The following is a 14,364-nucleotide window of genomic DNA, read 5'->3' as shown; positions in this document are numbered from 1 at the left end:
AGAGCACACAGCTAGGGAGTGGGTGAACCAGCTGTCCAACCCACATCTGTCCCTCTCTAAGGGCTGCAGCAGGCACGGGAGGCTTCCTGGAGGAGGCGGATCTGCAGCTGGGCCTTGCTGGGCTGCGGGGAAAGAGCGGTGGCTTCTGACCACCTCTCTTTCTTGCTTCCTCTCCCACTGCAGCCACCTACAACAAGCACACCAAGGTGGCGGTGAAGACGATGAAGCCGGGGAGCATGTCTGTGGAGGCCTTCCTGGCGGAGGCCAACCTCATGAAAACCCTGCAGCACGACAAGCTGGTGAAGCTGCATGCGGTGGTGACCGAGGAGCCTATCTACATCATCACGGAGTTCATGGCCAAAGGTGCGGGGGCCGGGGGCCGGGGAGGCCGGCTGCGCTCAGACCAGTCAGGTGAAGCCCCGGAGCTAACTGACATGGCTCTTGTCCCCGGTCTGGCCGGGAGCTCTTCCCACCTGTACTCAGTAAGCCTGCCCAGCCCTCCTGGTTCATGGGGTGAAACCAGGGGAGGGGAGCAGGGCAGACCCCCGTTGAGTGATGGGAGAAGAAGCTTAAAGGCCAGGGGCAACTCCCCGCCCCCCCCCCCCAGCCATGTTCCGTGCGTGGACCAATGCTCTGGAAAAGAGATTCAACGGAGCATCCATCCCAGGCTATGCCTGCCCTGTTTGCCCATGATCCAGAATTCCTCAGGGGGCTTTTCTTAGCCCACCATTTCACAACCATTTTCTATCCCTACCTATTTTCCAATAATAGGAACATCTCACCGAACCTCATTTCATGTGATTTAAAATTCCATAACTTTTTTCATTTTCTCTTTCTTTCTCTCTCTCTCTTTCTCTCTCTCTCCTTCTTTCTTTCTTTTTTTATTCAGTGAGAGGAGGGGAGGCAGAAAGACTCCCACATACCCCCTGACTGGATCCACCCAGCAAGCCCACTAGGGGGTGATGCTCTGCCCATCTAGGGCATTGCTCCATTGCTTAGCAACCAAGCTCTTCTTAGTGCCTGAGGTGGAGGTCATGGAGCCATTCTCAGCACCCATGGCTGCAGGAGGAGAACAGAGAGTGAAAGAGAGAAAGGGAGAGAGAGAAGCGAGGGGGGAGGGGTGGAGAAGCAGATGGGCACTTCTCCTGTGTGCCCTGACCGGGAATCAAAGCCGGGACATCCACATGCTGGGCCAACACTCTACCACTGAGCCAACTGGCCAGGGCCTTTTTTCATTTTCTAAATACACAGTTATGCCAGAGCCTTATAAAGCCAGAGCCCTAGCCAAGCTGAGCTCAGAAAGCCATCACAAAGAACCAGTCTAGCAATCACAAAGTCATTTAGAAGCAGTCAGACTATATTTCTCAAACACTGGGAGTGGTTAATACATATTTTTATGTTAGCCCATTTCCATGAGCAGTTTTAACCCTGGGCAGCAGAGCACTCACCATTGCCTTCCCCTCCCCCACAGGAAGCCTGCTGGACTTCCTGAAAAGTGAAGAGGGCAGCAAGCAGCCGTTGCCGAAACTCATCGACTTCTCGGCCCAGGTGAGGGGCTTACAGGGAAGCCGGGGGGGACACAGGAGTTCAATGATTTATTCAGCATGTACTTACTGACCACATACTATCACACTAGCAACAATACTGCTTAACGTTTACTGAGTGTGCTGTGTAAAAAGTATACTTTTTTGAATGTGCCTTACACGTACTAACTCACCTAGTCCTCACATCAACCTTCTGGGGTGGGATTTTTGTTGTCTGTTTTTATATGACAAAGCACCCCAAAGCTTAGGAGCTTGAAACGACAATTCGTTATTTCTCATGACTCAGTGGGTTGACCGCAGGTGGCTGGGTGGCCCTCCTGCTCCACATGGGGAACCGGGGCTCACTCACATGGCTGCATTCTGCTGGGAGCTTGCCTAGGGCTAGAATGTCCACCATGGCGTCTCGCCCTCCGGAGCCTCTGTCCACGTGACCTGTCATCACTCAGTGCTCCGGCCGGAGCCCCTCTACTGCAGGGCACTGCGGCCAGGCTCCAAGGGGAGTGTACGGAGGGGCGGAGCCCTAACGTGCAAATGCTGATGGATTCCCCCAGGCCCCTCCCACTTGCAACGGGGTCCGGCCCACACTCAGTGTGGGAGCGGACTCGCGGAGGGCCTGGGTCCAGGAGGCACGGTTCATTGGGAGGCACCAAGGTCACAGTCTGGCCACAGGAAAGTGACCGCCATCCCCGTTTACATAACAGGAACTGAGGCCTAGAAAAGATCAGTTCAGATGAGGAAACTGAGGCTTAGTGAGGTTAAGTAGCTTGCCTAAGTTACCGCGTCCACTTTGGGGGACACGGCAGTGGACAGAATGGACAGTGTGTCCTCATCAGGTGGGAAGACATATTAAATAACTAAATCTCTTCAAGAGCTGTGACCCAAGGGGCCTGGCTCAGTGTCCAAAGAATTCAGTATCCAGCAAAATAGTGGACACAGTCACAGGGACGCTTCTTCAAACCCCGTTTTCTTTCTGCCCTTCCCCTCACCCTCCGCTGCGCCTCTCGCCCCGAGTGAGTGCTTTTCATTTCTAACTGCTCTCATTCTCTCCTATTTGTGGGAAAACAGGAAAGGGACGCAGTGGGAGTACATGGTGGGAGCATTTAGCCTTGCCTAGGAGCAATCCCAGAGGACTTCCCAGAGGAAGTGGCCTTTAGGTTGAGCTCTGAAGCATGAGTAGAATTTGTTCTGATGAAGAAGAGAGGAAAGGGTGTTTTAGACAAAAGAAACAGCCTGTGCCAAAGCCCAAAGGGGAAACACCGAAGAGCTGGGGCCTGGTCAGCCGGTGCCCGGGGTTGGCGAACATGAAGGGAGTGTGGGTCAAGTATTAAGGGACACCTGACCCAGGGCTTAGGGGTGGGCCTTCCGAAGATGTCTAAGGCAGTATCCATTTGAATAGGCAAATCCGGGGAGAGAATGGGGAGGAGGCACATCAGAAGTATAAAGAAAGACCTTACATTTCAGAGCCTGTGATGCCAAAGACATACGGAAATCCAGGCTTGGCATTTTTACTTTAATGGGCCCTGTCCCTGGAGAAACAGTGGTCTAGTCTGTTGTTAAATGATCGCTGTCAGACTGGCAGAAGAGACCCTGCTGGGCAGTGAGGTATCGGCTCTCCCCACTCCACAGACTGGAAAACAAACCACAGGAGGAAAAAAGGGGCCAGGCCCTTGTGCACCCCGGGCAGAGGGGAACTCAGGCCCAGGGACGAGAAGGAGCCAACCAGGCCTCTGCCTCCAGGCCTAGGAAGAGGCAGATTGGCACAGGGCTGGGTACCCCGGACTTGTCACCATCTGGCTGATGGCCTTGAAGCCGCTCTGGGTCTCAGTCTTCTCAATTTGTCAAATGAGAGCATGGGACCACACCTGTGGTTTTCAAGGTCAGAAGCTTTCTTTCTTTTTTTTTAGGCATAACTGTGGGTCAATGAAATCTCATACAGTAGCTGAATATTTTAAAAGAGGTTAAAACAGAGCTGGTCTGATCGAAAGGTGGGGCCTCATATGTGGCCTCTCTTTCGTCCCCGTCCCTTCCCCGCTCCCAACTCTGGCAGCCTTGAGGCATCAGAAGGGTTCAGTCTGAAGAGCTGGACCATTCCCACAGGCCCTTCCAGCTCCGGCTCCTGGAAGAAACCCCAGTGCCCGCGCCTGACATCACGGCAGCCCATTCGGTGGTCATAAGATCTCACCACCCGATCCGCCCCCAATTCTTAGACCAACCCTGAGCCCAGCTAACCTATCCATGAATTCATTCGGTTGACAAAACCTTCGGAAGCAGCAGTCTGTGTGTGCGCAGTGGGCTGAGGAATTGCACAGAGTATTGGGTTTTGATCCCAGCTCTGCCTGTGTAGCTTTGAGCAAGTTGCTCAACCTCTCTGAGCGCCACTTTCCTCGACAGGGGGCGCTGATAGGCACCACTGAAGTGAACGCTTACGTGCCAGACACCACCCTGAGTCCTTGCTGTAGGCGCACAGGCCGAATCCTCACACAGACCCACGGAAGCAGGTTCTCTTCCTGTCCCCAGTCTACAGAGAAGAAAACTGAGGCACAGAAGGTTGAAGTAACTTGCTTGAGGTCACAGAGCCAGGGGACTCAAGCTGAGCTGGCCCAACCCCAGAGTTGCTTAGGCACTATCTCCTACGGTTCTGAGGGGCGTTAGTCCCACCTGCCCCGTGGGTCTCATGTGAAAATCTGCTAGTGGGTACTAAAAATGGGGACTACCAGCATTAGGACCTGCTCTGTGCCAAACAGATGGCTGGAAATTCAGGTAGGGTAATGGATACGGCATGGACCCTGAGCTCGGCTGTTATTGTTTCTTCGTTTGGACCAGTTACTTATTTCTCTGGCCTTCAGTTTTCTCACCTGTGAAATAGGGCTGATAGCAAAATAAAAGAGAGTCAATACTGTTTGCTAAGTATCATCTTATAATACATGAATAAGCTTCAATGTCCGCCATTAAGCTAATAACCATCGTTGCCTGACCTGTGGTGGCGCAGTGGATAAAGCATCGACCTGGAAATGCTGAGGTCGCCGGTTTGAAACCCTGGGCTTGCCTGGTCAAGGCACATATGGGAGTTGATGCTTCCAGCTCCTCCCTCCCTTCTCTCTCTCTGTCTCTCTCTCCTCTCTCTCTCTCCTCTCTAAAATGAATAAATAAAATAAAATTAAAAAAAAAAAAAAAGCTAATAACCATCGTTAACGGTGCCTCTAAGGAGTCCTTATACATTCCCCACACCACCCAGGCCAAGACTGTGCCTTTGCCAACCCTGGCCTGCTACCTAACAAAAATCAAAGTTCTCAAATTTTTGTTGGGCAAGTGTGCAGCCTCAGACATCAGTTTTGATGGTCAGGGGTGTCCCCTGCTGGCTACTTTCTGTAAGTGCACCACTCGCTTGCCTCCAACTTGGAGCCAGCTTGTGCCTTGGTTTTGGTCAGTCTGGTGGAGCCCCCTACTGCTCCAAATAATCTAACCTGATTGCACCAGATCCTCAGCACAGTCTATTATTCATTCAGCGGCCGTGATGACATTAAAATATACTTCAGACAAGGTCACATTCCTATTCAAAGCTTTCAACCATCTTCCCATCACACCCAGAATACAATCTCTCTTCCTCTCCTAGTGTACAAGGTCCTTCATGATCAGCCACCTCCCTCTCAACACCCCCCACTGTCCCTGTGGCAGCTTCTGCTCAGCCACCCGTTCCACAAACACCCAAGCTCATCCCTACCTCCGGGCCTTTGCACATGATGTTCTCTCTGCCAGGAACATTCTAGTTTGACACACTTTTGTCCTCACTGAGATCTTTGCTTAAATTTCACCTCTTCAAAGCAGCCTTCCCTGGCCTCTCAATCCAAAAAGCACTCCAACTTCCTGTTTCCTCTCTTTATTCTTTTTTAATGGTACTTTGTACCACCTGTAGAGGGACCTTGCTGGGCTCAGCCCTGGTTAAAGTAACATGTCTGGAACCCACAAGACACTCAACAGATACTCGTGAATACGTGAATTTTTCCTATCCAGGTTTGGGGATAAAGAAGATGTGAGAGATACAGCAGAATATGGCATGAACTGAGGCTATCCCCAGAAAGGGAGCAGGGGGAGGGGGTAGAAGCTCCTGCTAGCATCCCGGTGTGGGTATATAGGCCCTGGACAATAATGTCCTTGCTTTTCCCTCAACGTGTCCTCTGGAAGCCTCGGAACTCTCGAGAAACCCCCACACTGACCCAGACCCCGAGGATGCTCCCCACCAGGAAGGGGGAGGTGCCACACATGTTCTCCTGTTTTCTCACACTTGGATGCTCTTCTTCTGCCTTTGGGGGGGACCCAGCTTGGGCCGGGCCAGATCTGAGGGTGAGGGTTGTCTCTCTTTTGGGTGGAGATTGCGGAAGGCATGGCCTTCATCGAGCAGAGGAACTACATCCACCGAGACCTCCGGGCTGCCAACATCCTGGTCTCGGCAACCCTGGTGTGTAAGATCGCCGACTTCGGCCTGGCGAGGATCATCGAGGACAACGAGTACACGGCCCGGGAAGGTAGGGTCCGCTGCTCCTGGATGGGGGGGGAGCATCGAGAGCTGAGCCTGTGAGAGTGGTCGGTAAAACACTGAGGTCCGTCCCAGTCCTAGCTCTGCATTGTGCTTGACAGAGTCCTTCCGGACAGTGTCCTGGCCTGCGGAGTCACCCAGACACTCTGATTTTATTTTATTTTATTTTATTTTTTTCAATTTTTCCAAAGTGAGAAGCAGGGAGGCAGACTCCCGCATGCACCCAACCGGGATCTACCTGGCATGCCCACCAGGGGGCAATGCTCTGCCCATCTGGGCCATTGCTCTGCTATAATTGGAGCCATTCTAGTGCCTGAGGCAGAGGCCCTGGAGCCATCCTTAGCACCCGGGCCACCTTTGCTTCAACAGAGCCTTGGCTGCGGGAGTGGAAGAGAGAGATAGAAAGGAGAGGGGTGAATAGGGAGAAGCAGATGGGTGCTTCTCCCGTGTGCCCTGGTTGAGAATCGAACCCGGGACTTCCACACGCTGGGCTGACACTCTGCCTCTGAGCCCAGACACTCTGATTTTAGATCATGTGAGGCGAGTGCGTGTGGAGTAACTTTGTGTATAATAGACAAAAACTGGGAGGAACCCAAACATCCCTAAATGGGAGAATGGATGTATAAATGACAGTATGGTCCCACAAGATAATGTCTGCAGCAATGAAAAATCAGAGACCAACACTACGTGGAACAAAGTGGTCAGCTCTCACACATATAGTATCAAAATGAAAGAAATCAGACAGAACAGTAGATGTTGGATGGTTCCATTCCTATAAAATTTAGAAATAAGTGAACTTGTGTATGCAAGCTCATAGCAGCATTATTCCTAACAGCCAAAAAAAGTGGAAGCAAATCAAATGTCCATCAACTGATCAACAGATAAACCCAATGTGGTCTATCCATACAATGGAATAGCATTCATAAAGGAAGGGAGTTCTGATACATGCTAAACATGGATAAACTTTTGCCTGACTTGTGGGGGCACAGTGTATAAAGCATCGACCTGGAATGCTGGGGTCGCAGGTTCGAAACCCTGGACTTGCCTGGTCAAGGCACATATGGGAGTTGATGCTTCATGCTCCTCCTCCCCCACTTCTTTAAAAATGAATAAAATCTTTTAAAAAATGGATAAACTTTCAAAGCGTCATATTAGTGAAAGATGATAGCTACAAAGACCACATATTATATTGTTCCATTTATATGAAATGTCCAGAACAGTCAAATCTATATTTTAAATAAAAGTAGATTAATGGTTGCCTAGGGCCAGGGTGGAAAGATGGACAGAAATGGGAAGTGACTCCTATAGGGGTTTTTTTGGGGGGGGAGGGAGGGAATGTGATAAAAATACTCCAAAATTCACAACTTTGTGAACATACTAAAAACCATTGAATTGCACACTTTACGTGAGTAAATGACGTGACCTGTGTATGTAGCTTGATAAAACTTTTAAAGGAAAAAGAGGCCAAACTCATTTGTGGCAGGAATAGGTCAAAGTAGTGCTTGCTGGGAACGGGGGGTGGGACAGCCTGGGAGGGGACAGGACGGAACCCCGAGGTCCTGAACGTGTTCTCATCTCAACCTGAGTGTGAGTGCAAGGTCTACATATATATGTGTGTGTGTGTGTGTGTGTGTGTGTGTGTGTGACAATGCATCAAGCCATCTAGGAAAGACTTGTGCACTTTATTTCACGTTTGTTATGACACGATAAAAGGGCATCTAAACTAAGGGCAACCACTAAAAAAATAAGAGTAGGAGGTATAATGTCTAAACCAGGGCAGGATAAGCAGGAACAAGGAAAATTCAATCTCAAGGAGGGAAGAGATGGAGGAAAACCACAGAGCGTTTTCAAAACTTGACCAGGTCCTCGGCCCTAAAGCCGGTCTCATCCAACTCCAAAGGGTGTGTATCGCTACAGACCACGGTCCCCCACCACAATAAAACTCAGATAGAAATCAGTAACCAGAGGTCAACTGAACCCATCCCAGGCCGGGCAGAAGGAGAGGAGACACCCAGTGTCCGCTGGGAACCTCTGAGGCCAAGGCCACAGTCTTCCCTTCTCCACTGCTTGGCATGAGGGCACCGAGGCATTAGCTGTCACCGGGACCAAAGGCTCCTCGAAGTCCTCGTGTCCCCAGTCCCCTGGGACCTCTAGGGCTCCCCTTCAAGAGCTGTCACCAGGGTAACAGCTGAGTCAACAAGGTGGTTCTGGGGGGTAAGCTCCCCCACCGCACCTCCTCCCCCTCTGCCCCCCCCCAACTGTGGCCATCTGTCCCCAGCCCGGGTGTCCCTTGCTTCCGCAGAGGCCAGGTTTAGGGTAATCGCAGTTCTGCGGGGGCAGCTGTGGGCAGCTGTGCTGTCCTGTTTCCTCACCCTGGGGGAGACCCAACCCCGACTCCTCCCTGGACTCTCCCTGACGCGCTCTTTCCAACCCCTCAGGGGCCAAGTTCCCCATCAAGTGGACAGCTCCCGAAGCCATCAACTTTGGCTCTTTCACCATCAAGTCAGACGTCTGGTCCTTTGGTGTCTTGCTGATGGAGATCGTCACCTACGGCCGGATCCCATACCCAGGTAGTGAAGGGGGCGCTGGCGTGGGGCCGCTTCCGGGGCTCGGCTGGCCCTCTTCCTTTGTCGTTGCGTCCATTCAGACTGAGGTCTTGGTCATCGCCCAGGTAAAGGTGCCACCATCCACCTGGTGTCTTAAGCCTAAAATCTGGGGACTTCCTCGGCCCCTTCCCTCTCTCTCACGCCTTCCCCGTCCCCGCAGTCACGGGATCTGGCTCCCCCCCCCCAACCCCGCGGCCTCGACGCACATCCAGGTGCAGCGACCACCTCACCGCCACCCTGCGTCCCCCCTTCTCTCCTGCAGGCCGTTCTCTACTGGCAGCCAGAGCGATTTTTCTAAAACTGCGAATCAGATCTTGTCCCTCACTCCACCTTGAACTCTTTCCTGGTCGGTCTCCCATCATAATTAGGAGAGAATCCCAAAGCGCTAACTGCGCCGGCAGGTCCCGCAGGACGCAGCCCCCGCCGGTTTCTCCAACTTCCTTTTGTGCTTCCCCGTCCCCGTCCTCCCCCCCTCCTCCCCCCCCCCTGTCCTCCGAGGTGCCGCGCCTGTCCCGCCCCCGCCCCGGCCGCTCGTGCAGAACACCCTCAGAGCTCTCCCTCAGCGCGTTTATCGCAAGTGATGAGTATGTATCTGATCTGTTGAACACTTTCCCCGTGGGACTCTGAGTTCCAGGAGGCCAGGAGTCCTGGCGGCATTCCTCACCGGTGTGTCCACCCTGCCCACCTCTGTGCTCGCCACCGAGTGGGTGCTTGGTGACCACGTGCGGAATGGATGGGTTTCTCCACATGCCCGTGGGCGGCACCGCACCCTGAGTAGAGCACGTGGGTATACAAAGATAAACCCAACACATGCCCAGGACTCAGTGAGCAGTGTTCTCTGTCCTTTTCTATTGGGGTATCTTCTGGGGTAGCTCTAGCCAGAACGCAGGGAAGAGGGGCCACAGCGGACATTCTTTAATGATTCTTTAAATGAACTGTCCTGGATTTGAATCCTGTCCCCATCAACTATTGCACTTTGAGAAAGTCACTTCCCTTCTACCCCAGGGTCTTCACCTGTATGTGTGTGTAATGAAATCTGCCTTGGAGGAGTGGTTGTGAAGATTAGGAACAAAAGGTGTAGGCACTGCTCATCCCACAGCACCGAAAGCCCGCCGGGTGGGTGTTCGGCGCTCTGGACAAAGGATGCAGTAAGGGACAGGGTCCCTGCTCATCAGGAGCTCACGCAGCCTGGGCCACACACACCACACAGACCCCCAGTCCCAGCTAGAGACCACTGCTGAAGGAAATGAGGCCAGGGCATTTGAGAGCGAGTGTTGGGGGGTCCTGTGGACAGGAGCACCTGTCAGAGCAGGCCATATTTGAGCTGAAAAACGGCTGAGCGAGGACCTAGGGAAAAGACTGCAGGCAGGAGGCACTGCTGGTTGTTAGGACCTGGCAGGTGCCTGAAGCACCAAGGAGGCCAGGCCGCCGGAGACAAGCAGTGAGCGCAGGTGGTGGACGGGGAGGTTGGCGGGGCCGGACCCGGCCGGGCAGGGCCTGTGGTCGTGGTGAGGAGAGCGCGGCTGCTGTCTCAGGAGGCAGAAGCCTGTGGAGGGTTTGGGGCAGGGACGTGGCATCATCTGATTTCCGTGTGTGTTTTTTGTTTGTTTGTTTGTTTGTTTTGTATTTATCTGAAGTGAGAAGCAGGGAGGCAGTCGGACAGATTCCCACATGTGCCTGACTGGGATCCACCCGGCATGCCCACCAGGGAGCGATGCTCTGCCCCTCCAGGGCGTCGCTCCTTCGAGACCAGAGCCACTCTAGCACCTGGGGCAGAGGCCAAGGAGCCATCCTCAGCACCCGGGCCAACTTTGCTCCAATGGAGCCTTGGCAGCGGGAGGGGAAGAGAGAGACAGAGAGGAAGGAGAGGGGAAGGGGTGGAGAAGCAGATGGGCGCCTCTCCTGTGTGCCCTGGCCGGGAAGCAAACCCGGGGCTCCTGCACACCAGGCCGATGCTCTACCACTGAGCCAACCTGCCAGGGCTGATTTCCATGTTGACGTGATGCTTTGGTTCAGCATGGAGAGTGGGTTGGGGGCTGGGGACATGGTGGTGGCCACAGCAGTGACCCAGGCAGAGGTGGTACGATGGCAACAGAGATAAGAGGAGGGGTTGGTGCTGTGGTTCGGGAGAAGGAAGGAGGTGACGTGCTGCTGTGGAAGGTGAGGGAGAGAGGTGACCCAAGGCTGATTCTCCCGGTTTCAAGTAAGCACCTGGGTGGGTGACGGGCTGTGGGGTAGACACTCAAGAATTCGGTTTCACTTGGTGACTAGCAGACATCCAAAGAGAGATGTTTTCAAGTGAGCACTTGGATATATGAGTTTGAAGTTTAAGGCTGGTAATATTAAATTGGGGATCATACACAGTTACATGGTTGTTATTAAGGATAACCAACCAATTTGATTAAATAAGGAAATGGTCCCACTCATCCATAGGGTGACATCACGTCTGGCCACCTGTTTTGTCCTGAGGGTGTGCCAGGGAAAAGCAGGGAATGGGTTATAAAGCCCTGGACCCGTTAGGATGCACTAGGCTACCAGTGACATGATAGTTAAGCCTAAGGAGTGGTGGAAACAGAAGGCAAGTTATTACTCCCCACAACAGTCTGGCATCGGTGGCTGGTCAGTTCAGCCTTGCGCCAGCTCCCAGGACTCTGGGTTAGTCTGTCCGATTGTCATATGGTCAGATGGCTGCTGCAGCTCCAAGGATCACAGGGTCTCACAGTGTCCCCAGGAAGGAGGAAGTGTGTGTCGTCCAAAGTCTCTTTTTACCCAGGAGGAAAACCCTTCCTGGGAGTCCCCCTGCAGACTCTCCTCAGCTCCCATTGGCTGAGACTGGGTGCCAGGCCCCCACCCCCACTCAGGGGGCCTCTGATTTCACCGTGGGAGAGGCTCAGTTCCCACAGGGTGTGGCTTTCAGGGAGGCAACTATGTCTACCACCCTGGACCTCTGTCCCCAGTCCCCCCCCTTCTAATTCCACGGCTCCTTCTCAGGCATGTCAAACCCTGAGGTGATCCGGGCACTGGAGCGTGGGTACCGGATGCCCCGGCCGGAGCACTGCCCCGAGGAGCTCTACAACATCATGGCTCGCTGCTGGAAGAACCGCCCTGAGGAGCGGCCCACCTTCGAATACACCCAGAGTGTGCTGGAAGACTTCTACACAGCCACTGAGAGCCAGTACCAACAGCAGCCGTGATGGGTGGGCCCAGCGGGGCAGGGCCGGTGCCCAGGCCATGCCTCTGAGGCGTCCCCTGTGCCATCTGCCCCATGCCCACTTGCCCTTCCGGCCCCCCAAACACCCACCCTCTCTCCAGTCGCTGCTCCTCATCGGCCCAGTGGGTGGGTTGGACTGGACCATCTCTTTTTGACTCTAGCATTCCACAACCTGCCACTCCTGGGAGACCCCAAGTTGGTATTTCTATTGCCTGGGACCCGAGCTACCAGTCACAGCTGTGGTTTGAAATGGGAGACTTTAAAAAAAAGTAATGGAATAAATATTTAAATAAAAGATGTAAATGCTGAAGACTTTACTGACAGGTCAGCTTTTCTTCCAGTTCCTGAATATCTATTTGCCTTTTTTAGCTGGACGAGTCAGAAATAGGGAAGGCCCCTCCCTGAGACTGGTAGTGCAGAGGGAAGCGGGGCTCGGGACTCAAACTGTGCGTTTCCTATCACTGCTGTAACAAATTACCACACACTTGGTGGCTTAAAACAACACTAATTGATTATCTTACAGTTCCAGAGATCAGAAGTCGGAAATGGGGGGGGGGCTACGTGCCTCTTGGAGGAACTTGGGGACAACCCGCTTCCTGCCTCTCGCTGCGTGGTTCCTTCTGCCAGTCACTCCACGCTCTGCTCTGGTCATCACGTCACTTCGCCTCTGACTCTGAGTCTCCTGTTCCCCTCTTTCACTTACAAAGATCCCTGTAATTACTTTGGGCCCATCTGGATAACCCAGACTAACCTTCCCTCTCAAGATCCTATTACAGCTATAGAGTTCCTTTTGCCATGTAAGATAACATCTTCACAAATTCTGGGGTTCAGGATGTGAAGTGTGTGTATGTGTGTGTGTGTGTAATGAAAGAAAAAACTGATAAATTGAACTTCATTAAAATTAAAAACTCTGCTCTAAGAAAGAAATGAAAATGAACCAAGAGAAAAGTCAAGTTCCAATGTGGGAGAACATATTCACAAAACACCCAAATTATACAGAGAACTCTTAAAACTCAACAGTAAGAAAACAACCCAATTGGCCCTGGCCGGGTAGCTCAGTTGGTTAGAGCAGTGGTTCCCAACTACTGGGCCGCGGACTGGTACTGGTCCGTGGGCTATTTAGTACTGGTCCGCAGAGAAAGAATAAATAGCTCACATTATTTCTGTTTTATTTATATTTAAGTCTGAACGATGTTTTATTTTTAAAAAATGACCAGATTCCCTCTGTTACATCCGTCTAAGACTCACTCTTGCCGCTTGTCTCGGTCACGTGATACATTTATCTGTCCCACCCTAAAGGCCGGTCCGTGAAAATATTTTCTGACATTAAACTGGTCCGTGGCCCAAAAAAGGTTAGAGCATTGCCCCAACATGCCGAGGTTGAGGGTTTGATTCCTGGTCAAGGCACATATAAGAATCAACCAAAGATGGCATGAATGGGTGGAACAACAACTCAATGGTTCTATCTCTCTCTCTCTCTCTCTGAACAAAAGACCTGAACAGATATCTCACAATAGAAGAAATGCAGTTGGCAAATAAGCATATGAAAACATGCTCAATATCATATGTCATTAGAGAAATGCAAATTAGAACAACAATGAGATACCACTACCCACCTATTAGAATGACCAAAATCTAGAACACTGATAACACCAAATACTGGGAAGGATGTGAAGATACAGGTACTCTCATTCATTGCTGTTGGGAATGCAAAATGGTGCAGCCACTGAGAAAGACGTTCGATAGTTTCTTATAAAACTAAATATGCTCTTACTATATAACTCAGCAATGCATTTCTTGGTATTTACCCAAATGAGTTGAAAAGTTATGTCCATACAAAAACCTACACACTAATGTTTATAGTCGCTTTATAATGATCAAAACTTGGCAGCAACTAAGATGTCCTTCAGTAGGTGAATGGATAAGCAAACTGCAGTATATTCCATATAAAAAGAAATGAGCTGTGAAGACATAGGAGAACCTTAAATGCATATTGCTGAGTGGAGGAAGCCAATCTGAAAAGGCTACATACATACTGTCTATTCCAACTATTTGACATCCTGGAAAAGGTAAAGCTATAGAGACAGTTAAAAATCAGCAATTGCTAGGGGTTTGGTGGGGAGAGAGGATGGGATCAACAGGTAGAGCACAGGGGATGTTTAGGGTAGTGAAACTACTCTGTATGATACTCTTTTATTTTTAATGTTTTTTATTGATTAATTTTAGAGGAAGAGGAAGGGAGAGAGAGAGAGAGGAACATCAATCTGTTCCCATCTGTGCCCTGACCAGGGATCGAACTGGTAACCTCTGTGCTTCGGGATGATGTTCTAACCAGTGGAGCTATCTGGCCAGGGCATACTCTGTATGATACTCTTAATGGTAGATACATGTCATTATTTAGCTGTTAAAACTCATAGGATGTACAGCACAGAGTGAATACTAATGTAAAGTATGGACTTTGGTTAACAA

At 51.5% G+C, this 14,364-nt stretch overlaps 1 protein-coding gene across 5 annotated transcripts in view; it reads left to right on the top strand.

The window, feature by feature from the left end:
• The window catches only part of HCK (HCK proto-oncogene, Src family tyrosine kinase), a 48,673-nt gene extending 36,468 nt beyond the window's left edge, over window positions 1–12,205 (top strand). For all 5 annotated transcript variants that reach the window (XM_066384099.1, XM_066384098.1, XM_066384097.1 and 2 more), the window contains exons 9-13: window positions 184–363; window positions 1,472–1,548; window positions 5,914–6,067; window positions 8,517–8,648; window positions 11,676–12,205. In XM_066384099.1, the coding sequence (XP_066240196.1) occupies window positions 184–363; window positions 1,472–1,548; window positions 5,914–6,067; window positions 8,517–8,648; window positions 11,676–11,878 (746 nt within the window). In that variant the 3' untranslated portion in view covers window positions 11,879–12,205. The remainder of the gene's footprint in view (window positions 1–183; window positions 364–1,471; window positions 1,549–5,913; window positions 6,068–8,516; window positions 8,649–11,675) is intronic.
• Window positions 12,206–14,364: the final 2,159 nt, after the last annotated feature.

This window comes from Saccopteryx leptura, chromosome 5, assembly GCF_036850995.1.
Source record: "Saccopteryx leptura isolate mSacLep1 chromosome 5, mSacLep1_pri_phased_curated, whole genome shotgun sequence".
NCBI classification, from domain to species: Eukaryota; Metazoa; Chordata; class Mammalia; order Chiroptera; family Emballonuridae; genus Saccopteryx; species Saccopteryx leptura.
The sequence above is the reverse complement of the archived record's forward strand: the minus strand, read 5'-3'. Positions and strand labels throughout refer to the sequence as shown.